The 23431-nt window shown below is 37.2% G+C and overlaps 1 protein-coding gene across 2 annotated transcripts in view; it reads right to left on the minus strand.

Moving 5' to 3' along the window:
- Positions 1-6944: 6944 nt before the first annotated feature.
- opn4b (opsin 4b) overlaps positions 6945-23431 on the minus strand; it is a 44203-nt gene continuing 27716 nt past the window's right edge. The window contains exons 8-12 of one of the 2 annotated variants that reach the window (XM_067430214.1): positions 23211-23397; positions 20780-20992; positions 17162-17227; positions 11776-11908; positions 6945-11621 (exon numbers count right to left, since the gene is read on the minus strand). In XM_067430214.1, coding sequence (XP_067286315.1) covers positions 11587-11621; positions 11776-11908; positions 17162-17227; positions 20780-20992; positions 23211-23397 — 634 coding nt within the window. In that variant the 3' untranslated portion in view covers positions 6945-11586. Of the gene's footprint in view, positions 11909-17161; positions 17228-20779; positions 20993-23210; positions 23398-23431 lie in introns of both variants that reach the window. The other variant, XM_067430213.1, reaches the window with a different exon arrangement.

A 23431-nucleotide genomic window follows, 5' to 3' on the forward strand; every position in this document is an offset into this window, starting at 1 on the left:
TGGTTTAGGTTGCTGGGTTTTACAAATCCTGTCTGAAGCAAGGAGTTGCATTAAGCCGCTTTAAGGCAAGCTTTCAAGGTTAGCAAAAAAAGGTATAAAAACAGAGGCATGGTTTTTTTAATGGAGATTGGAGGAGAGGCTTGATGATGCCAAATCAATTGCTTTTGTGGGAAAATAGCTTATACTTTAATAAACTGACAGTCTATAGGTTCATTTATGACAGGTCTTCTATTAAACATTAAAGGCCCCATCATACACCTGGTGCAATGTGATGCCAGGATGCGAACAACACGGTCTCACTCCTAGTCTTTTTTTAATGAGCAGGGTGCTCCATTGATTTCAATTGTTTGCCTAATGCGTCAGATCAAGATGCATTTAATTCTTTGCATTTGTAAAAGTAGACATGATTTTATTATTATTTATAGGCTCCTACCCTAAACCTACCCACTTCTCAACAATATTAAACACATAACAGGCAAATTAAAGTACAGGTCACAGGTGAGAGCCAGTGACATTTTACAGTCAATGCTGACGTAATGACGCAATTGGTCACGAGCCATTGGAATTTCACTATGAAATCGGACGTAACGTTTCTGACGTAAAAATTTGATGTGTGCATGATCTTCGGTGGATGGAGATGCTGATCGCTTTTAGGGATTATTTTCACACAAATCAATCGTCCTCGGAACCCTTAGCCTAGTAATCTAGACGCATATAGCGGCAGCAAATCTAATTTGCCGCGAGTATCGTCTAGCAACTCTCAATTCACTTCTGAGCTGTAAATGGCAAACTCTGGTAGCGCCAATCATATCGTGTATAGAGTCGGTGGGCGGGACTTAATATAATGACGCCGAGTTGCGCGTGCCGTGCTTCTAGTAAACACATAAACTGGCGAACGGCGGTCTTTCGAATCAGCTTTGACCGCGACTCTGGAAGACTTGGAGTTAAGCTTTTCTCTGAGAAAAGAACAAAGAACGTCAAGCCATTCTTAAGAAGGGAAGATGTCTTCTGAGTTTTGCCGACTGGATATGGCAAAAGTTTAATCTTTCAACAAGCTCTGCTTCATCTTCGTTGCTCTGGTTGATTGTAGCGCTATCCAATTGCGTGCACGCCATGCAGAGGGAGTTTGAAAGACAACCGTTTATCCCGCCCCTCGGATTGAGCCCTGTCAATGGTGAGTTTCCAGACCAAACATCTTGGTGTAGGTCTGGCTTGTCAGGCTACGGAACCCTTGGAATAGTTGTACTTTTTGAATAAATTGTGCATGCAGTTGTATCTGCCTGTTATATCCTGTATTTTATAATATAATACACAAATTAGTAGGTTTAGGGATGGGGTAGGGTTGCATGTTAAAACGTGTCTAACTAGCATACATATATATATATATATATATATATATATATATATATATATATATATATATATATATATATATATATATATATATATATATATATATATATATATATATATATATATACTCTAACATATCATGATGGCAAAATCATAACCCAATATATTTCATTATGATGATATGCCCAACACGTCTGTGTATGACACCAATATTATCTCACTGAAATGAATAAAGCACCCTGCTCATCAAATGATGCTAAAGGGGTACCCTGTGTGTTAAAATGTGACGCAGAGGGGTCCTGACCGAAGTTTGGAGTGAGACCATGTTGGTGCTTTTGACCATGTTGGTGCTTTTGGAGTGAGACCATGTTACTGGTTTCAGCCAGATGCAGTTATCATTAACTGCTATATTTAAACGACGGCATTTTGTTTAAATAGCAAATGCACTCACACCCATTTGTTCGTCCATGGGTATGCTGGTCTAAAAACATGTGTTCAGGTGCATTGTTGGCACGGTGTTTTAAAGCAACTGAAAACGACTGCACCATTGACCAACAAAAACCTGGTCTAAAGTCAATATAGCAGCATTTTTTGGAGAAGCGTTCAGGCTTTTCACCTGCAAATTCCGCCATGTAAATCCGCCAAGGTGTAAGCGCAACTGGCTTTTAAAGGGATTGGGAGATGAGACTCTGACTGGTTTATAGCACGTTATGCCCAAGACACTGGACAGAACGGACAAAACACAAGAGACATACCACCCTTCTTGGCAGTGCAAGGGGGTGTAAAGGGCCCGAGTCCATTTATGATAAAAACACTTAAAAAACGTTTTTTTCATCATCCAAATAGCAAGAGTGGATTCGGATTCACACTTGCGCCAAAAAAAGATCATGCACTCAGATCATTCAAAATAGGCCCTTGGATTTATCTAGTTTACACAGGAAATAAATGCAGTTTTATAAGACAAGGTGTGATATGGTATCTGCCAACAGTGATTGACTGTTTTGCAATTCAACAATGTTAAGGCTGTAATGCGATTAGTAATCAAGGCATACGTGATCCAAATTAATCTTTCTTTTCGTTTTCTTCAATGGAAGAGCCGCAGACCTTGGCATCTCACAATAATAAGGCCATCTCTGGTTTCATAATACCTGCTGTAAGCAATCCGTTAGCATTCGTATTCAACTCAGTTTAGTTGCTCAACTGCAGGACCCTCAGAAGTTTGTGACTTGTATTTTTCCATCTTTGCTTAGGGGACTAATTTCTTGCTGCAAGGTTGTTTTAAGCCGTTTTAAAAGAGGAGAATTAACATATTCCAAATCATTGGACATTTATATTGATGAAGTTTGAGTTTATCTCAAATATCATTCTCCCATAGATAAAGGATAATTAAAGAAAAATGTTCCTGTCATCCCATGTTGTTGTCATCAGGTGTGTTGAAAGGAGCACATACCAGAGAAGACGACTGACACTGTCAATACACTCAGACAGACAGAACATCCACCTGCCATTCATGTTTTTTCTGTGAAGGATCAGAGGTAAAATTTAGCCAGGTCATTCTGATAAATCCAGTCACCCTTATTCTTAAGAGTGACAAGTATAGAAAGCATTCTGGCTCCATTATGTTACACAGTGACACACACACAATAGCTATTATTACAAACAATGCTGGTCTATGGAAAAGTAAAGCTCACCCTCACCCACAAAATATCTTTCCTCTCTGTCTTATTCCACTGTGCCGTGGTGATATGTCATCATTCAAATTCACAATTATTAAAAGCACATCAGCTGCATTAATATTCCCATTGCTTTGAATGAAATGTGTACATAATATTGCAATAATTTGAGTTCATGAATTTTTTACAACTAAAGGTATCTTTACACAACAATGTACTAAAAACTGAAAAGTTTTCCTTTTTGTTTTGTAAAGGTTTTGCATACAGAAGAAAACCTTGTCAAAATAGAAAAAAAAATATTCTGTATGTCAGGCCAGTAACTGGCCTTGTCACTTTGTAAAGGAACACTGCACTGCATTCTTCTACAGGTAAATAAAAAACAAATACAGCTATTTTAATTTTGTCTGGATGGTCGATAAGGTTGATTTATTATTACAAGTGGCCCTGTAGTAATAAACCAACCCTCAACCGACCCTGCAGCAAAATGTCAGGAAAATGTGAACTGGGAGTCCGTAAATCGAGTACAATCATGCATGTCTATAAATTGAACATGTAATACGCATGCGCATGTCATCACCGCTTTCACAAATTCATGTTTTTTTGTAGTTTACACGGACAGTGACAGCATCGTTTTTAAAAGTTTCAGTTGCATTAAGTTAAATTTTCAGGCCCTCAAAACACGTGAATGTTTTTCAATTTAAAGGGTTAGTTAACCCAAAAATGAAAATTATTTCATTAATTACTCAGCCTCATGTTGTTGGACACCTATAAGACCTCCGTTCATCTTCGGAACACAAATGAAGATATTTTTGTTTAAAGCTGATGGCTGAGAAAGGCTTCAGATAGGCCTCCATTGGCATTCAGTACATTCCCACTCACAAAACCTGTCGTTATAAAGTCCATCTCACTACAGGCTGTACAATAATTTTACAATGCGACGAAAATAGTTATTGTGCGCACAAAAAAATCAAAATTATGAAAAATCTAAATAACGGGTCTGAGTGGGTCAGTGAAATATACTGAATGCCAATGGAGGCCTATCTGAAACCTTTCTCAGCCATCAGCTTTCAACAAAAATATCTTCATTTGTGTTCCGAAGATGAACGAAGGTGTTACGGGTGTCCAACGACATGATGGTGAGTAATTAAAAATTAACTAACCCTTGAAAGTTTTTTAGTTAAAAATGGCATCATGCAAACAGCCCCTAAATTGTGACACTGGTGGTACAAAAGTTGCCAAAGTTTAAGTCAGGGATAATGTACAATCTGCCTCATGGCAGCCCAAACAAACAGAATTTTTTAATAATAATAATAATAATAATAATAATAATAATAATAATAATAATAATAATAATAATAATGATGAGTTAAATAAGTAATTAAGTAAAGATATACAAATTTATTAAATATATTTATAAGTAATTTATTTTCCTATTATTTAATGCATTCATTTATTCATTATAATTTTTTTTTTTTTTTTGCCTGCATTCATTGCAAGGCAACACAGACTGATATGCTTCAAATGTTAATTTCTTTTAATTTTGATGATTATAACTGACCACTGAGGAAAATCCAAAATTCAGTATCTCAGAAAATTTGAATACTGTAAAAAGGTTCAATTTTGAAGACACCTCTCTAATCGGCTAACTCAAAACACCTTTAAAGGCCTTTAAATTGTCTCTCAGTCTAGTTCTGTAGGGTACACAATCATGGGGAAGACTGCTGACTTGACTCTGTGTCCAAGCACATTATTATAGAGGCGAAGGGAATGAAAAGATGTGGTAGAAAAAAGTGTACAAGCATAGGGATAACCGCACCCTGGAGAGGATTGTGAAACAAAACCTATTCAAAAATGTGGGGGAGATTCACAACGAGTGGACTGCAGCTGGAGTCAGTGCTTCAAGGACCACTAAGCACAGACATATGCAAGACATGGGTTTCAGTCGCATTGCTTGTGTCAGGCCACTCTTGAACAATGTTAGAAGAGTCTCGCCTGGGCTAAAGACAAAAAGGATAAGACTGCTGCTGAGTGGTCCAAAGTTATGTTCTCTGATGAAAGTAAATCTTGCATTTCTTTTAGAAATCAGGGTTCCAGAGTCAGGAGGAAGAGATCCAGTGTAAAGTTTCCACAGTCAGTGATGATTTGGGGTGCCATGTCATCTTTGGTCCACTCTGTTTTCTGAGGTAAAAGGTCGACGCAGCCATATACCAGGAAGTTTAAGAGCACTTAATGCTTCCTGCTGCTGACTAACTTTATGGAGATTCAGGTTTCATTTTCCAACAGGACTTGGCACCTGTAGACAGTGCCAAAGCAACCAGTACCTGATTTAAGTACCATGGTTTCCCTGTTCTTAATTGGCCAGTTCACTCGCCTGACCTTAACCCCATAGAAAATCTATGGGGCATTGTGAAGAGGAAGATGTGACATGCCAGACCCAACAACACAGAAGAGCTGAAGGCCACTATCAGAGCAACCTGGGCTCTCATAACACCTGAGCAGTGCCGTAGACTGATCGACTCCATGCCATGCCGCATTGCTGCAGTAATTCAGGCAAAAGGAGCCCCAATAAGTATTGAGTGCTGTACATGCTTATACTTTTCATGTTGATACTTTTCAGTTGGCCAAGATTTCTGAAAATCTTTTCTTTGTTTTGGTCTTAAGTTATATTCACAGAAAATATATACAATTTTCTGAGATACTGAATTTAGGATTTTCCTTAGCTGTCAGTTATAATCATCAAAATGAAAATAAATAAACTTTTCAGTCTGTGTGTTTCACACGTTTCACATTTTGAATATAATTAGTGAAATACATCAACTCTTTGATGATATTCTAATTATATAAACACCACCTGTACTATTTTAAAGCTTCCACTCAGAATAAAAAAACACTCCACTAGAAACAAGATGAAAAATGCCAAAATATTACAATAACATTAAATTCCTTTAATGTAATTTTCAGTAACAATTTAAAATAATTTTCCATCATTAATGAATGACTACACTTGAACAAATGAGTAACAAATAGTAACATTCTAGTAACTACTATTTACTTACAAGAAAATCTTGTTAACAACTTAGTAATTAGTTAGATGAGGTAGATCACTATTTTTTTCTACCTAGAAGACCCAAAGGTCTACTAAGAACAATTACAGACACATAATTAATGTGATTAATGACTGATAAGAATCATGTACTTCCAGATTTAAACATTTTATTCATATAAATACACAATTAAATGTTTAAAAGTTGAAATAAATCCTGGAATAAATGTTTTTTTTTTTTAAATACAGGTTTAATGACCATTTGGTCTAAAAGTATGTCTGTATTTCTTTATGGAAATTGAGTATCACAGATTTTCAGAAGAAACTTTAGTAGCTTATTAAGGTTGTTTTTGATCAGTTACCATGGAGGATGTCACACTCTGCAACTGTTATCACAGGACTTATCCTAAGATGATCGCGCATTGCCTGCACAGATAGTTCCTTTCTCTCCTGTCATCGAGTATTTGTTACACTGGGTCACAGATACAACAACAGAAGTGTAACTGTATATATCTAACAAGCTTTACTATTTCAGTCCGTTTTAATCTGAGAGTTGCCAAGTTGCCTACGTACAGTATGTTATATGTATTTTGTTCTATGCCGTAAATCATCAAACACAAAACCATGTGAAATAAAGCTGTATTTGAACTACACTGCACATTTGACATATTTTTAAATTTTCTAGCTGAAACACAAAAGCATAATTTTTTTTGACACGCAAGCATAATTCATAATACTGATTTCGAATATAATATTTATTAACAGTATCAATCACCCAAATACATCATTCAATAAATTAAAATGAAATCACTCTCATTGCATAATGGACTAATATTTGAATGCTTTTAACCATCTAACATGTGCATGAAGAACAGCTGTGAAAAAAAAACAGTAGCACCACACAAGATTTACTGATTAGGAGAAACAATACGTCAAGAAATATAAGTACATTTTAAATACCAAAGCTGGAACTATTAAACATTGTTTTGCAGCGACCCCAATAGGGTCAGCAGAGCTCCTCAGATCACCTCTGATTTAGGTCAGAGAGTCCAGGCTGTTTATTAAAAATTGCTACAAGGGAAAGAGTTAATGGCATAGAGCTGTTTACTCCATAATCGTATCTCCAGGGGTTTGTGACCTTGTACAGAGCTCATTGTAGGAGTCAGACATATAAAAGTGAATCTTATATAAACACAGATCCACATACTTAAAGGCTGCTCAAGTTTTTTCTACAGTTTATGGAAAATAGGTGTATTTACATTCCATTTTTAACCATCAAGCTGAAACAGTGAAATGTATAAATCTAAATATTTAGTCGCAGAAGAGTTGAATATGAATAGGATGCTTAAAAAGGGAGTTTGTAATATTAGTCTGGGCTGTTGAATGAGGTCTTTATTACAGAGGTAGAAAACGACAGACAGCAACCAGCACCTCTGCATCACAGCCACTCATTACCATCTAATCTGAACTACTTGACTAGCAAACATGTTCAAGCTTCCATAATGATTTCTGTCTCCTTCCAGGTCTGGACTGTCTGAGTTGATAACTGTGGTTTGTTCATTGGAAGCTGCTGTCTTAAAGTCACCATGACATCAAAATGAACAATTCATAGATGTTTTTTATGGAATATTGTAGTACACTGTAAAATCTAATCAGTTATACTTATTTAATAAAGCATGCAAACCGATTTCCTTAAAAAAAAAAAAAAAAAACAAGTAAATAATGCTTAGTTAGTATAGTTTACTTACACAAGAGTTCTAGAAACTAAAAAAAGAACTGTAGAGGCTAATTTACTTTAGATTTACGCTCGACTTAGTATAGCTACCATTGTTGTTTTGCATATTGTTACAAATATAGAGGGATTATATCAACCCAATTAAAAATTTCACAAGGTGTTTATGATGTAAGTGTTATAGGAATAAAATTGTAAATGAGTATTATCCAACATGAAGGGAAGTATTGCATAGGTTGCATTTAAAACGTGACTTAATTTCTGACTAAATCATTAACCAAAGTTAATGATTCAGTCAGAAGCTAAGTCAAGGGTTTTTACTTTTTAAGCTTCCTTTGAAACCAAATAACCTTTCTCTTGTTGTATCGCTGCATCAATAGGAAGAGAATTACAAGAACATGAATGTTCCAAGTGCCCAACTAAAGTGAACACTGATCACCATAATGGTGATTTCTTTTCTCTCAACAAAATGGCACTCAAACCAATCAATGATTCTTAACTTGGGTTTTCTGAGTAAAAAAGGTATAGCATGTGAATAGTGCAGATTACTAGATTTTTTACAATTATTAAGTTAAGATATTAAGTAAAGTTTACTAAAAGTGTCAGGTAGAATAACTGTTGAATTTTATGATTAATCTGTACACATCGTTCTATTTATTACACGTAATCTTTAATCAAAATAACCTTTCACAGAGACATCTCTTCTCTGATGACGTGTTTACTGCCGAGAGTGACTTACATGACATCACAGCAATAGCAAACCACCAATCAAGTCCTGCCCTACTTAAGAAGCCTTTTCACTTGGATATATACATCACAATTGGGAAGAAAAGACTATCGCAACTTTCATTTCATGCCGACTTTAAAGCCATAACCCAAATCGCTGATGTGTCATGCACACTTTGGTTCACTCATCACAAATGGTTTAAATTAAATGTAACACTTTACAATAAGGTCTAATTTTTTAACATTAGTTAATGTATTAACTAACATGAACAATACATTTGTAACAGTATTTATTAATCTTTGCTAATGTTTGTTAATAAAATTGCAGTCATTCATTGTTAGTTCCCAGTGCATTAACTAATTAGACTGGGTAAACCCAGCCTGATCTGCCAGTGATTTGATTTCACCCAGCAACTCAGTCTGAAAACCCGTGCATTCATTTCTGCTGCTTCGGGAACCAGTCACAGAATGGCTTATCCACCTGGCGTGCTATTGGTGGGTGTAACACGATGACAGTTAGATAAACATTGCCCATTGATCACACCTCTTGTTGAAGGACTATCCAATTGCATTCGGAGTTATTTGAATAATGCCAGTTGATCACTCCTCTTGTGCAGTAGAAAAATACAGAGCAGACTCCCCAGACCAATGTTCAATTTTAAATTGAGCTTGGTCTGGTGATAGCCAGACAATTAACTAATGGTAACAAATACAACTTTTGATTTTAATCATGCATTAGTAAATGTTGAAATTAACATCAACTAAGATTAATAAATGCTGTAGAAGTGCAGTTCATTATAATCGAGAGTTCTGAAAAGTAACTAAAGTAGTCAACTAAAGAAACCTTATTGTAGAGTGTTACCAAATGAAACTGGGAGAGTTTAGTACGATGAAACCTTTCACCCCCAAAACATATGTAGAAAATTTTTCATGTTAAATCACCAAAACAAACAAAAATTAAGAACAAGATAACAATGGGTTTTCACAATTTTTGTATGTGATGGGTGCTGTTTCATATGTTTCACTGTTTATCACAATCATATGATTTAATAAAAAGATTATGCAATATGTATATTTTTTTTCCTAATTTATCTGCCATTGTCAGTTGCATTGGTAAAACGTTTTTATTTTACTTTATGAAGATAAATATGTTATGACAGCAGAACTGCAGTCAAAAAAACAGGAAAGGTAAGGGCAATGAAGACGTGACAAGGTAATCACTAATATAATATATGACCTGTGGCTTTTGCTGATAAGGTAACTTATCATTCATTTAGCACTTGATTTTGTCACCCAGACGGCATCCAGGCAACAAATCACATGCAAGTCAGCAGGACACACTATTGACCTACTTGATAACTGTGAGTGACTGGATGTACAGTAGGTTTTCACTGTTAAAGGTGTCAACGCTAAATGAAGATTTGCTAATCAGGTGAACATTCTGGCAACATCAGGAAATATGCCAGTCAAGCACCCTATAAAGTCGTAAAACATCTATGAAGCATATTCAACTCAAAATAAAAAAGGTAAACATATCTTTCAGGAGAGACGGAGCGTTTGAACTGCTTCAGAGACCATTATCTGAGAAAGTGTATGTAACTTTGAGAACATAGCAGTCTTTAAAAGCAATGGAGCATTCTGGCTATGTGCACTTCCCCAAAACTAATCTTGTTAAAAGCGTTTCCCCTATAATCCCTAAGGACTCCCAGATGCTGGCATATTAATCCCACTAAAGCATCTCTGAAATCCAGCAGAAAGGAAAATCTGCCTCTGAAAGGTACAGTTCATTAGAGCCACAGGCGTTTGAATTTAAAAGACAATTTTCACATTTATAGGGGGTCTGAGGTTATTGTAACCTGCACAGAGAATGAAAAACATTTAAAACCAAATATTTCTATCAAAAGAGCCTATTATACATTAAGAAAGCATGCAGGTAATTACAACCATGGGGATTTTCACATGTGGATAGAGAAATATGGCACAACACCAAAGCATGAAAAATCATACAGTCAGGATCATTTGTTGAGCACACTCCCGTATTAACATTCAATAGACAAATATACATATTGGTCATACAATGCAGTGTCTACAAAACGAGACAAGCATTTTATTCAATAAGCAGCAAGAAAAAAATGTCATTGGTTCCTAGTGCGCTTTGTTATGATTTATGAAGATATTGGTGGGACTACCTAATACTTTAAAACTTTTAAATATTTTTTTAAGGATGCATAATATAATCTGACCAATATCAGTTTACTTCCAATATTAAAGATTTTTACATTTGTAGTTATTGTGCATGCACAGTTCCCCTGTTTTAACATTCAGATGAAGCGAACGTTAGATGATGGCAGTGGTAAAGTTAATCTGTTTGATATATGTAATCTTTATCAAATTTGAAAATTAATATACATTTTTTAGATTATAATGTACATTATAATGTTGTGATGCCTGAATTCACTAGAATATCATTTAAAACTATATATTTATTTGTTTTTTAAATAATGTAGATAAAATAGCATAGAATTTAAGTATCGGCCATTTATCGTTTATTAGCCATTACAATGAAAATATTTGTTTCATAATATTTACATTTGTACATGAAATTACACAAAGATCCCCTTTTACACCTGTAGACAGAGCTCTACATTTCATAGCGAGACCAAAATCTCTGCCTTGGTATAAACTAGGTGAATCTTCAGGACACGGATCGTGTTGTTTTTGATCTTGTGCGCCGCTGGGAACTGTTTATTCCAGTGGCCGACAGCACACCCTTAAATAAACGAAGCAGCTCACTAAAGGGATGGATGTATCTGAATACATATTCAGAACACTGTCAATCCACAAGCGAAACACTGCTTGCTGCTTTTCAGAACTGTCGAATTCTTCCCTGAGAGGAGAGGATCATCTCCACACCACTGAAAGAAGCCTGAAAGGGTGTCCTGACCCCACTTTCCTTTAAAAATACAGACCTTGTTCACTTCGTAGGCTGTGGTCACCCATTTTCCACCTCGAAGCAGGTAAAAGTATACAACAATAACAGCACTGGCAAATTTCAGATGTCAGTTGTAACAGCATGCAGGTTCAATATTGAGCCCTGTGTAAAGGAGACAAAAAGGTGGAAGGAATAAGTCAGATGACTAAGAGTTTGTTGAGGTTGTGTCCTGAATTATAAGTCAGTGGTTGTGCAGCCCGTATTCAGTCAGTGGCAGCAGGTTCCACAGTGACAGAAGCTGCGTCCAGCGAAGCACCTGGGAGCTGTCTGGAGGAGCCACGCATGCGCCCTACTGAGAGGAGGGCTGGACTGGACTCTGACGTCACAATGATGGAAGGGATCCGGACCAACAGGCTTTTCTCATCAGCTTGGTCTGAGACCATATTTGGCTTAATGTGAGACAAAGAAAAGACAGTGAGTGAGGAAATAAATACATTTTTTATCATTTAAAAAAAAAAATCAAGCTTACAGGACATACATTGACTACAACAATCAATATTTTGTTGGTTCTCTCTTGTTATTTTATGTGTTAATTTGGCAATATGGCAACCTGTCCAAAAATTCGGTTCGCACAAACACAAAATTATGTTTGTCATGTTTCATTGTGTTGCATTGACTCCAAGCACAACCCTATGCAATACAGAACATTTCCAAGGTCAGACATCACTTTCTCTTTTTCTTCTGTATGGTACCCAGAAAAAAAAGACCTCTTTAACATCTCAAATGTTTCTCCAAAAATGAGGAGACAAATACAAGAGCTCCAGAGTCTCTAGCTAATGAGAAAAAATATGAGCATAGTGTGTGATGTTGTTGAGGTCTCTCCTGAAACTCAGAAGGAAACAACTATGACACCCTCTGAGACTAAAGAGAAAAATCGGAGCACAGTGTGGGATGTTGTTGAGGTCTCTTCTGAAACTTAGGAGGAGACAACTATAAAAACCCTCTGAGTCTTTAGTAAGAAGAAAAATCTGAGCACAGTGTGAGCTGTTGCAGAGATTTTGATAAAACTTTAGGACACCATTGTGAGAGTTTTAGAATTTTTTGTCTCTGCAGACAAGTGTAAGAAGCAGAAGTGACCCTGGACCACAAAACCAGTCATAAGTCCAAAGGATATATTTCACGAGTTCACACTTACAAATAATCAGATATTTGTTCAATATTGTACAAATGTTATGCATAATAGTATGCGTATTTGGCGTGCTGTCCGAGTGGAGGAGATTTGGCCCGAACCCAGAGTACTCCCCAGGTATCTCTGGTTAGGAGTAACCAGGTGAGTGTGAGGAAAACAGGGTGGTGGAGGGATGCTGAAATAGCTTTAGAGGAACATTGGTGAGTTGACTGGGTATTTATATAATCCTCCACTTGTGCTGATTGGGTAGAAATGTTGATTGCTGACAGCTGGTTGGAATGACATGATGATTGGATAGATCATTTGAACATGTTCCTCCTGAACTCTGTTAATAAAACATCATGTGTGGCAATAGCCAACAATACATTGTGTGGGCCAAAATTATAGATTTTTTGTTGTTGTTGCCAAAAATCATAAGGATATAAAGTAAAAATCATGTTCCTTTATATTTTGTAAATGTCCTAACCTAAATATATCAAACATTTATCATTTTCAACATAAATATATCAACATTTATCAAGTACATTATTTTAAGGATATTAAGGACTTCATTTGGACAACTTTAGGGGGATTTTTTCAATATTTAGATCATTTTGCACCCTCAGATTTTCAAATAGTTGTATATTTTCCTCTCCTAAAAAAACATACATCAATGGAAAGTTTTCAGAATGTTGGTCCTCATGACTGGTTTTGTGGTCCAGGGTCACATTTGAGATCACATTTTGTTATTTTTCTTCACTTTGGGTATCTTCAATCTCATTTATCCACACCATTTAAATCAAACACAATACATGCATTGTTTAGTGTAGACAGTGTTTTTTGCACAACGATTTAATAGAGGAATGACCTATATTTACATGAATGCAAAATAGGTTATACAACACAAAATGTTCAATGTTAAAAAAGGTTATGCAACAACTATGAAACACAGGTTTCTCCTTAAAAATAAGATTGAAGACATAGCCTTATGGGCAGCACAACAACATCGAGACAGAACTACACAGCATGAGTTTGAGTCCCAGCTCAAAATCCTTTCCTGCTCCTGTTCCCTTCTCTCCTTTCCCATTGTTTCCCCATCTCTCCTCCAAATGTCCTTTCCATTAAAGGTGAAAAACGCCAATGTAATAATAATAAAAATGATAAACTCCAAGACAATAGAGAGACCCCATGTTGAAAAATCAGCATATGCTGGTTAGATGTGTTTTGAAGCATGGCAGCTGGTTTGAGATGGTTTAAGCTGGTCATTAGTTGGTCATCTGCTGGTCCTAAACTAGCTCCAGCTCAGGACCAGCTTAAACCACTCATGAACAACTAAGGACTCAAACCAGCAGCCATGCTTCAAAACCGGGTCTCCCATGTTTCTCACAGGCCATTCTCATTTTGGACTCCTTCCTCTCAGAATATTACCTATGGAATTTTAGGAAAAACATCGGAGACACTGTTGATACTAAAATGAGAGATTTTTGAAAAGTCTCCTGAGTTTAAGAAAAGCTATATTTTTCCTCTGGGTAAAGCTGCATTTATAGCAGCCATCCAGTTTTCAAAGCAACATGACCTATATTTACATATATACAAAAAGCTGTCTATATGTAAATAATTTTTCAGTATATATATACCAACATACAAAAAACTGGATTCTAAAGAGAATAGGCTGGAAGTGCGTGAGCAGGTATAGGACTTGCTTGTTGCAGTGGGATCAATGAAAACTCCCACAGTGCACTGAAAACAAATCTTGCCATAGTCATGCTGATGCTCAGCAACATGTGTTTTTCAGCTTGATCTGCTTGAAAACTTTCTGGACTTTGTTTGCATTCACTGACAAGTTTGCTTCCTGCCATCGCCGGGTTCTAGTCACTATTGCTATTAATAATGACACACTGGGGTGACTTTGTGACAGTGCAGCTCGGCCTCTCTGATCCACTCTACTGCATCTGAGCACAAGACAATTTAGATGCCTAATTTGACCACATGTGGGTTGGTTTCACTTGTTAAAGTCTGGCATTTGTGTATCTCGTCTTTCTGAAGATCTGTTTTCTCGCTCAGAATGTGACTAACTCAGAGCAATAAAATCTTTATGCTTATTTTGCTGGACCAAATACCTTCATTAATGCATTGAAAATGTACACCAAGAGCACAACGGAACAGATTAATAAATAGCAACATATACCACCAATGGACCTGAATGGCTGTAATCTCCATATTAGACCTATTTGGATAGGACTAGTGTTCCCAAGGAAATTAGAAAAAAATGGATGGATTTTATGATTTTAATCCCGTATGAATTGAACATGTCTGCATTTTTCAAACACAGCCTCAAAAAAGATTTCAGAGCAAATTGTCTATTGTTTTTCAGCTTTCGATTGAGTAATCTACTCCAGTCCTTACAGAAATATCGGTGTATTTGTACCTTTGTTGAAAAAAGTCACAACATGAGGTTTTATTTATTTTACGTACGACAATTTCGGACTCAGTGTGCATGGACCTTTAGTAACAATCACATACAGTAGAAGTCTATTTCAGTGGGTTTTGTGATGCTGGTGACCTGTTAAAGCTGCACTATGTCATTTTTCTGTCCACTAGAGGGCGTCTATTCAAAACAAAGGCGTGGTTTGATGAGCGCAGAATCTTGGGACATGTGGTCTTCACCTCACAGCCAGTGGAAAAGAATCGGGATAGGACACGGGCAGAAATCATATCCATGTATGTGATTATTAATGTTACTGTCATATGAAGAAGAGCAGGACTGAGTTTTGAGGAGCTGAGCAAAGCCGCTATGTGCGATTGTTGCCAAACACAAAGCTCACAAGCAATGGGACTTTTATTACAACGGGACACAGTCGCGGGCGCCATTTCCGCTTTTCTGGTCATGAGTATGAAGTATACCCGCTCTGTTTATCATATTAGATACATTTAAAGGGGGGGTGAAACACTCAGTTTCAGTCAATCTCATGTCAATCTTGAGTACCTATAGAGTAGTATTGCATCCTTCATATCTCCGAAAAGTCTTTAGTTTTATTATATTTATAAAAGAAATATAGGCTGTACCGAGTCTTTCCGGAAAAAAAACGAGCGCCTGGAGGCGTATCGTGTGGGCGGAGCTATGACGAGCATACCCAAAGCTGTCCTCAAGCGTGGAGAAACCCATGTATGCTATCGACCCATGTATGCTATTGATCGGATTCAGCAAATACGTGATCCAGAATCAGGCTGAAATAAATTGAACAGGAGAAACAGCAACAGCAGGACGTCCGTCTCTGTGGTATGTACTGTATTTAGTGTCCTGTCAACATTTGTGTGTCTTTACTCGCAGTTTATGAGGACATGATTCGGTTTATGGACTATTGTATGTGACTAAACCTTAGCAGTAACAAGCAAAACGGTTTTGCACGTCAGACTAGTGTAACGTTATACAGAGAACAGCAATGGAGTAACCGTTAGCGCATTTGAATGACGAAGCACGCGATCGTGTCGTTTACTGATGTTTACTCACGCGACGAGCCAACAGCATAGACATTTGAAGCAGTTTTACTCACCGGCTGCTTCCAAAGCAGGACCGAACCTATATCACTGGGACCACTCCGTCAAAAACACACTTCTTTGGTATGATTTGGTGAAGTCCTGTAACAGCAGTGACCGTGGAAATCCGCGATGTTGTGAAGCTTCCCGTCATTTCTGTGTTCAAATCAGTTCAAATGCAGCGCTGCCTTCCCGGAATGCTGTGCTGAAGAGTTGAAGTCACCCATAGGAATAAAGTGGAGTGGGAGCGAAGCGCGTCATAAGTGTTCACGGACGACTGGATCTGCAGCTGAGCGAGTGTTTATGGGCGTGCATTTCCTCTCCCGCTCTAGTCACGCGCACACGCACCCTACCGGGAGAAGAGCCCGTACGGCCCATACAAGGACCTTCCGCTCTATTAACGTCAAGTAGACCCATACTCGAAAAAAACTCTCAGAAACTTGTGAGAAACCGGAAGGAGTATTTTTGACACAGAAATACTCCATCAAACGTCCAACATTAGTTTTTGAAACTTTGTCTATGTTTAGGATGGGAATCCAAGTCTTTAACAGTGTAAAAAGCTCAGTATGCAAGAAACAGCATTTCACCCCCCCTTTAAGTGTGTTTAAAACGATGTTTGACATTACTCTGTCGGTCAGCGGGTGCTGTGACATTTTTTCACACTGCTAAGAGTAAAGTGTTTCTGGCAAATAAAAAAAACGCAGATATGACGCAACTGACAGGCGACTCCCTCAGACGTCCTGGTTCCTTGGTTAAAATAGCAATTTTCTCACAATTTACAAATAGTTGGAAACATTTGGGATATTCTAAGAACTCAGCTGAACAAAATATATAACACTTGCCTAGTGTTTTTTTTATTTATATTTTACTGCAAAAATACTACATTGTGCACCTTTAATGTTAATTAAACATTCCCATTCGAATTAGTACATTAAGTGACAGGGATCCTATGTTAATTATTGTAACTGTTCGAATCCTGTCTGAAAAGAGCACTTACAGAGGACGAGAGACAACTGGACAGACTGACCTCAGCCATGGAGATCTCATCTTTGTCGCCTACCGTCTAAAAGAGGGAGAGAAGAGATATGAATTAAATTTACGATTATGAGGGTTTGCCATAGTTGCATAGTTCAACGCTTCTCTTTCTCATTCTTAAAGTTAACATATTTAATCACTGATTAAGTTCACACATCCTCCTAGTGTTTAAAAGGACTGTGACCAGTCCAAAAAATAATAATAAAAAATAGATGGAAGGGCAGAGCAGAATGTGCCACCCAGTGGACACACTGAGGCTTTTCATCTTGATGACATGGGATGAGCTTCTGTTTATGGGGATTATCTCTCTAAAACCAGCAGATTAGGGCAGTAGAATTAAACCAGGCTTAATCTCAATGTAATGGACCCTCATTCAAGCCTGCTCTTTAAAGAAACCTCTTGCGCACTGATCCACACTATCTACATGTTTTACTTGATCTACTGGCTCATGACCTATGTGCATTAACACTGTATTAACAAAATGAGCCTTTATGAGGGGTTTCTTTTCATTTAACAAATTGTAAAGTGCTAGCATATCTTTTAACAGAAGTGTCTGTGACTGGAAACTAGAAACAATGTTACAATATATACATCCTGTTGACAAATCCTTTGGATTTGTTTCAGTCTATTAATATGAGTGTTATTGTGTGTCTATAACTCTCTTATGTTGTACAATCTCTTCAATGATGTAGATCAGTGATTCTCAAATGGTGGGTTGCAATCTATAAATGAGTCACTAGTAAGTAAATAAATAAAATCTAAATGCAAAATTATAAAATGCCACAAACCATATGATTATAGTTAAAAATAAACACACAAAAAAATCCGGTAACTAGGGCTGTCACAATATGACATTTTTCACACCGCGGTCATCATGGCCAATAGGATTCACGGTAACAATACAGTGAGTATGGAAAGTATTCAGACACCATTTTTTTACTCTATTATATTATTATACTCCATTTGTTAAAATCATTTAAGTTAATTTGTTTTTCTTATTAATGTACACACATCACCCCATATTGACAGAAACACACAGACATTTTTGCATGGTGTAATTTTTTCAGATTTATTAAAAAAATAAAACCTGAATTATCACATGGTCATAAGTATTCGAACCCTTTGCTGTGACACTCGTATATTTAACTCAGCTGCTGTCCATTTCTTCAGATCATCCTTGGGATGGTTCTACATTTAAGTCCAGCTGTGTTTGATTAAACTGATTGGACTTGATTAGGAAAGCCACACACCTGTCTATATAGGACCTTACAGTGCATGTCAGAGCAAATGAGAATCATGAGGTCTGAGAAAATGCCTAAAGAGCTCAGAGACGATTGTGGCAAGGCACAGATCTGGCCATGGTTACAAAAAAATTCTGCTGCACTTAAGGTTCCTAAGAGCAGTGTCCTCCATATTCTTTAAATGGAAGACGTTTAGGACGACCAGAACATTATGGCAGAGTGGCCCAGCGGAAGCCTCTCCTAAGTGCAAAACACATGGAAGCCTGCATGGAGTTTGCTAAAAAACACCAGATGGACTCCAATATGGTGAGAAATAAGATTCTCTGGTCTGATGAGACCAAGATAGAACTTTTTGGCCTCAATTCTAAGTGGTATGTGTGGAGAAAACCAGGCACTTCTCATCCCCTGTCCAATACAGTCCCAACAGTGAAGCATGGTGGTGGCGGCATCATGCTGTGGGGGTGTTTTTCAGCTGCAGGGACAGGTGACTGCTTGCAATCGAGGGAAAGCAATATAACAAAGTGACAAATTTAAGGGGGTCTGAACATTTTACGTACCCACTGTAAATCGCATTATTGAACACATCAAAACCTTAACCTGTTAACTTCCATCCCCATTTGAAACCCAAATCCAAGAAACTTAATAATGTTATCCAAATTAAAATACATTGTTCATGAAGCATTTGGATTTCAAACATTGTAAACTCATTTGAAGAAAAAAAATGTCAGCTTGTTGTCATATTGTCAGAATTAATTAAATCAAAGATAAAATAATTGAAAAACGCTTAGGCTATGCAATGTGATTTTGTTAAGAGGAGACCTAAAGGCTGTTTTTAGCCTAGCACAGCATGAAAACACAAATTATGAGAACACATTTGCATATTCACAAAGAATAGTTGGATATTTCACACCAAAATCACATTATAACGCCAGTCAAGTGATTGAAATAACTGTTATACTTTGAACTTTTTTATAATACCATTAACAGTTGACCATGGAATATTTAGTAGTGAGGAAATTTCAAGAATGGACTTTTTGGTGGCAACATATCACGGCACCACATTTGAATTCAATAAGTTCCTGAAAGCGACCCATCCTTTCAAAAATGTTTGTAGAAGAAATCTGCAGGCCTAGGTGCTTGATTTGATAAACCTGTGGCCATGGAAGTGATTGGAACACCTGAACTCAGTGATTTTTTTTAGCAATATAGTGTATGTTCATATAATAACCAATCAGTCATATTTAAGTTTCAGAGTTGTATGCCGTATGTTTGATTTACTAAAAGGACTGACACAATAGAGTCATTCATTCAAGATTAGGACTAATTTATTTGGGAACTGGACTACACAGGTTGCACTGTATGTTTCTGATTCACTGAAAAGTAGAGGCTCATAAGAGTCAGTTGTTCTGTAAATCGGACTCCACTGGTTGTGTTTGACTGATTCACTAAAGGAACCATCATTCGTTCTGGAATCAGACTACACTGGTTGTGCAGTATGTTTTTGATTGATTCAAAAGAACCAGCTCATAATCGTTGTTTGACCGGGGGATTGAACTAGACTGGTTGCAATGCATGTTTCTGATTTAGTTCTGCAAGTCATTCATTTAGGAATCGGACTAGACTGTTTGTATGCTAGTTGATTCTCAGTGTTTAGTTCACTAATGGCACTCTTTTAATAAGAGCCAATTGTTTGAGAATTAGACTACACTGGTGGCACTGTATGTTTCTGATTCACTCAAAGAGTAATTTTTTCAGGAAACAGACTATAATTGTCAGTGAATGTTTCGTACTGAAGATTCAGTAGTGACGCCACTGAATAAGCAGTGCATGAAACTTGAGATTTCTATAATAAGTGTGATTTATGACAAGGTTCCCTCATGATTTATCATTCAAGTGAAAAGGAAAATTCATCATTATTGAGCAGTGGTACCATGAAGCTGAATTAAAAATTCCATCTTCATTTGCTGAGCAAGTACAGCTGCGTGTAGATCTCAGAAAGTGATAGCTCCACTACATCTAAGAGAAAAGCAAGTGAAAGAAGTACAAATCTCTCTTAAACTTAATGTACAGTCAAATGAAATCATCATTAGCACATACAACCATGCACACTTTTGAGTACTTTTTTGTCACTGAACTACACTGGCTGAAACCAGGGCAGTGAACTTCAAGATATGAAGGATGGAAGGAAATGTCCATATGAATTTTAAATCTGATGGAGTCGCTTCCTCTCTAAAATTAATGTGGGCTTCCTAATTTCATAAATCAAGGAGCGCCGAGTGAGCTGAGAAGCTTCTGATTAATGAGGTGAGATATGACACTTTTTGAAGACTCATACTTACACTGATGTACGCACAGGTCCGGTTCACGCTCGGCTCAGCCAGACTCTGAGCTGAGTTTCTGTCGAAGACACCCGAATCTCTGCTCTTGACTTTCAGCCTCAGAGAGCTGGAGTGCTTGATATCGGACAAATCTTTACGGATGTCAGACGAGACCTGACGACTAGCGGGCCGTGAACTCGAGGTGGATAGATCTGCCTCTGTGTCCGTCCATCCCTGTCCATAAACAACAAACACTGAGTGCTGATCGAGAGGTGCACTATTTAAGCTTAGATAAAAATATAATAAGTATTATTATGAGATTTATGTGATCTTTTGAATGAGGAAGTCCAGAAACCTCCTTTACACAATAGAATGCATAAGAGAATGTTTGGCCGACATGTGGCATGAGGGATAGTTCACCCAAAAATGAAAATTCTGTCATCATGTATGCACTCTAACAGTGTACTTTTCTTTCTTCTGCAGAACAAAAAAGATATTTTGAAGACTGTTGGTGGTGACCAGTGTAATTTCCCTTTGACTTCCATTGTATTTTTTTGTCAATACAATGGACAAATGGTAGCCTGACAAGCCAGACTTGTTATAAAGATCAAATATATATTAAAGTATGTTTTATGTAGTAAATATACTAATATCAATGTACTAGTAGTAGACTAGTGTACCATTTCTATACTGCTTGCAGTGGCGTATCTAGGAAAATGAGTGGCGGCTCTAGGAAAGGGGTGGGGGTGGGGGGGTGGGGGCAAAGGGGTGGCAAGAGGTCTTGGCAGGGTGGCAGGGGTAGACGGTTCATGGAAATCCCTATATGTGAATTGCTCCTCCTGATCACTCCCTGCCTCTGTCCTGTCTCTGAATCTGGAGCCTCTTCTTCATCCCTCACTGATTCTTCTTTTTCCTCTTCTCTGTCACTTATTTCCTTGTCTTCTTCGGTCTTCTCCTGCTCTGACCCTCCTGGTCTCTCCAGTTTACTGCCTTCTCCTTCATTTCCCTCACGCTCTTCCTCCTGTGTACTTCTTTGAATATTTTTAGCAAAAAAGCTGGCAATATCCCCCCTTTTAGCCTTCCTTTTCATGGTTAGGCTCCAGCTACTTTCTTCAACTACTCTTGCCTGCAAAAGTCAATATGTGAAAACCTCTGATTATCCTTGTATTACATTATACTGTAGGGCCATGTAGCTAAAAATATAAAATCAGAAAGATTTATCACATGCACACACCAGTCATGTTTAGACTAATCCTATTGTATTTTTTATTTCCCCAGTTGTAACCTGGCTTCATTGCTGTGACATCTGAGAGGAATTGGATTTAAAAGGACTGCTTAGCTAAATCAAATGTAAAAACATTTTAGTAACTGAATTTTATTAAGCCTAGGTTTAGTGACAACATGTTGCAGTGTTTACATGGTACAATTCCTGGTAAGCTACACTTTTGTGTTATTTCAATTAAATTAAATTATTGTGATTTGATTTAATATTGACTCATTTGGATAAATATTAGGCACACAAGATGTACTTAATCTCAATTAAAAAAAACAACTCACCTAATGCTGTAAACATACAGAGAGCCCTCTCAGCTGGCAGTGTTATTTAAGGTTAAAAATAACTCAAATTACATATAATGCGTTTTTTATTATAATAATAAAAACTTGTATGTGTGGCGTGAGAGCGTGAAAAGTGTAAATTGCGTGTCTCACGGTGAATTCGTGAGAGTTGGCAGTTATGGATACAATATTTTTATATTTTATATTAAGCTGTTCTTGTCTTTACTAAAGTCAAAATTAGGCTAATCAAAGGGAAGAGTGCTCTCTTTGCGAATCACAACTGCTGATTTTGGCTAACGTAATAGACTCGCTGTTTTTGCTGATGCTGAATCGTCTTTAGCATACAAAACATTCATTACGAATGTAATTTTAAGTTAAACGTGTGTTTAAACTACACATCGGGAAATTCACTTCACCTTCATGCTTGGGACTAAATCGTCCCACTTTTTAGTATATAAAAGTATAAGTGTAACAGTAGTAAAATTTGGGTGCACTAGTAGTTCACAACTACGTTTCTCATTTGTACAGCATCTATGCTACAAGTGAACTTATAAGTATACTAGTAGCTTACTATTTCAATACTTGTTGTACATTTTTAGAAAGTACACTTTGAAGTATACGTACTCTCAGTAGACTACTAGTTTAGTTTTTATACTACAAGTATACTTTTATTATATATATTTTATATGTTGCTGTTTGCTATAGAGTGTGATAAAAAATATGCCATCAAAAATCAGATCCAGGGGACAGATATCGCTCCCTAACCACTTTGCGATTCTTCTAGTTATTTACCTATAATGGCTAATGAATTGTAAGTCCCACACATTCACAGAATATAGCTTATTTCCTCATGCAAAATAAGGATGACTCTTCTGGCCTAAAGGTGTTTTCTTACCGACTCGCTGTCAGACACCGAGGACAAGCGTGCCTTCCCGGCGCGGTGCAGGTTGCTGCTGGTCTCAGAGGACTGGCTAGTCACAGTGGAGCGTCGCGTGGACATAAAGCTACTGCTGGTAAAGCGGTCTCTATGAGGTACACACAGCAGCACTCCCAGAAACGGTATGTACTTTGCAATGGCAGACCTGAAGAGAGAAATCAAGAGAAAGAGGAGAATTA

The sequence above is a fragment of the Pseudorasbora parva genome, chromosome 21 (genome assembly GCF_024679245.1).
Source record: "Pseudorasbora parva isolate DD20220531a chromosome 21, ASM2467924v1, whole genome shotgun sequence".
NCBI classification, from domain to species: domain Eukaryota; kingdom Metazoa; phylum Chordata; class Actinopteri; order Cypriniformes; family Gobionidae; genus Pseudorasbora; species Pseudorasbora parva.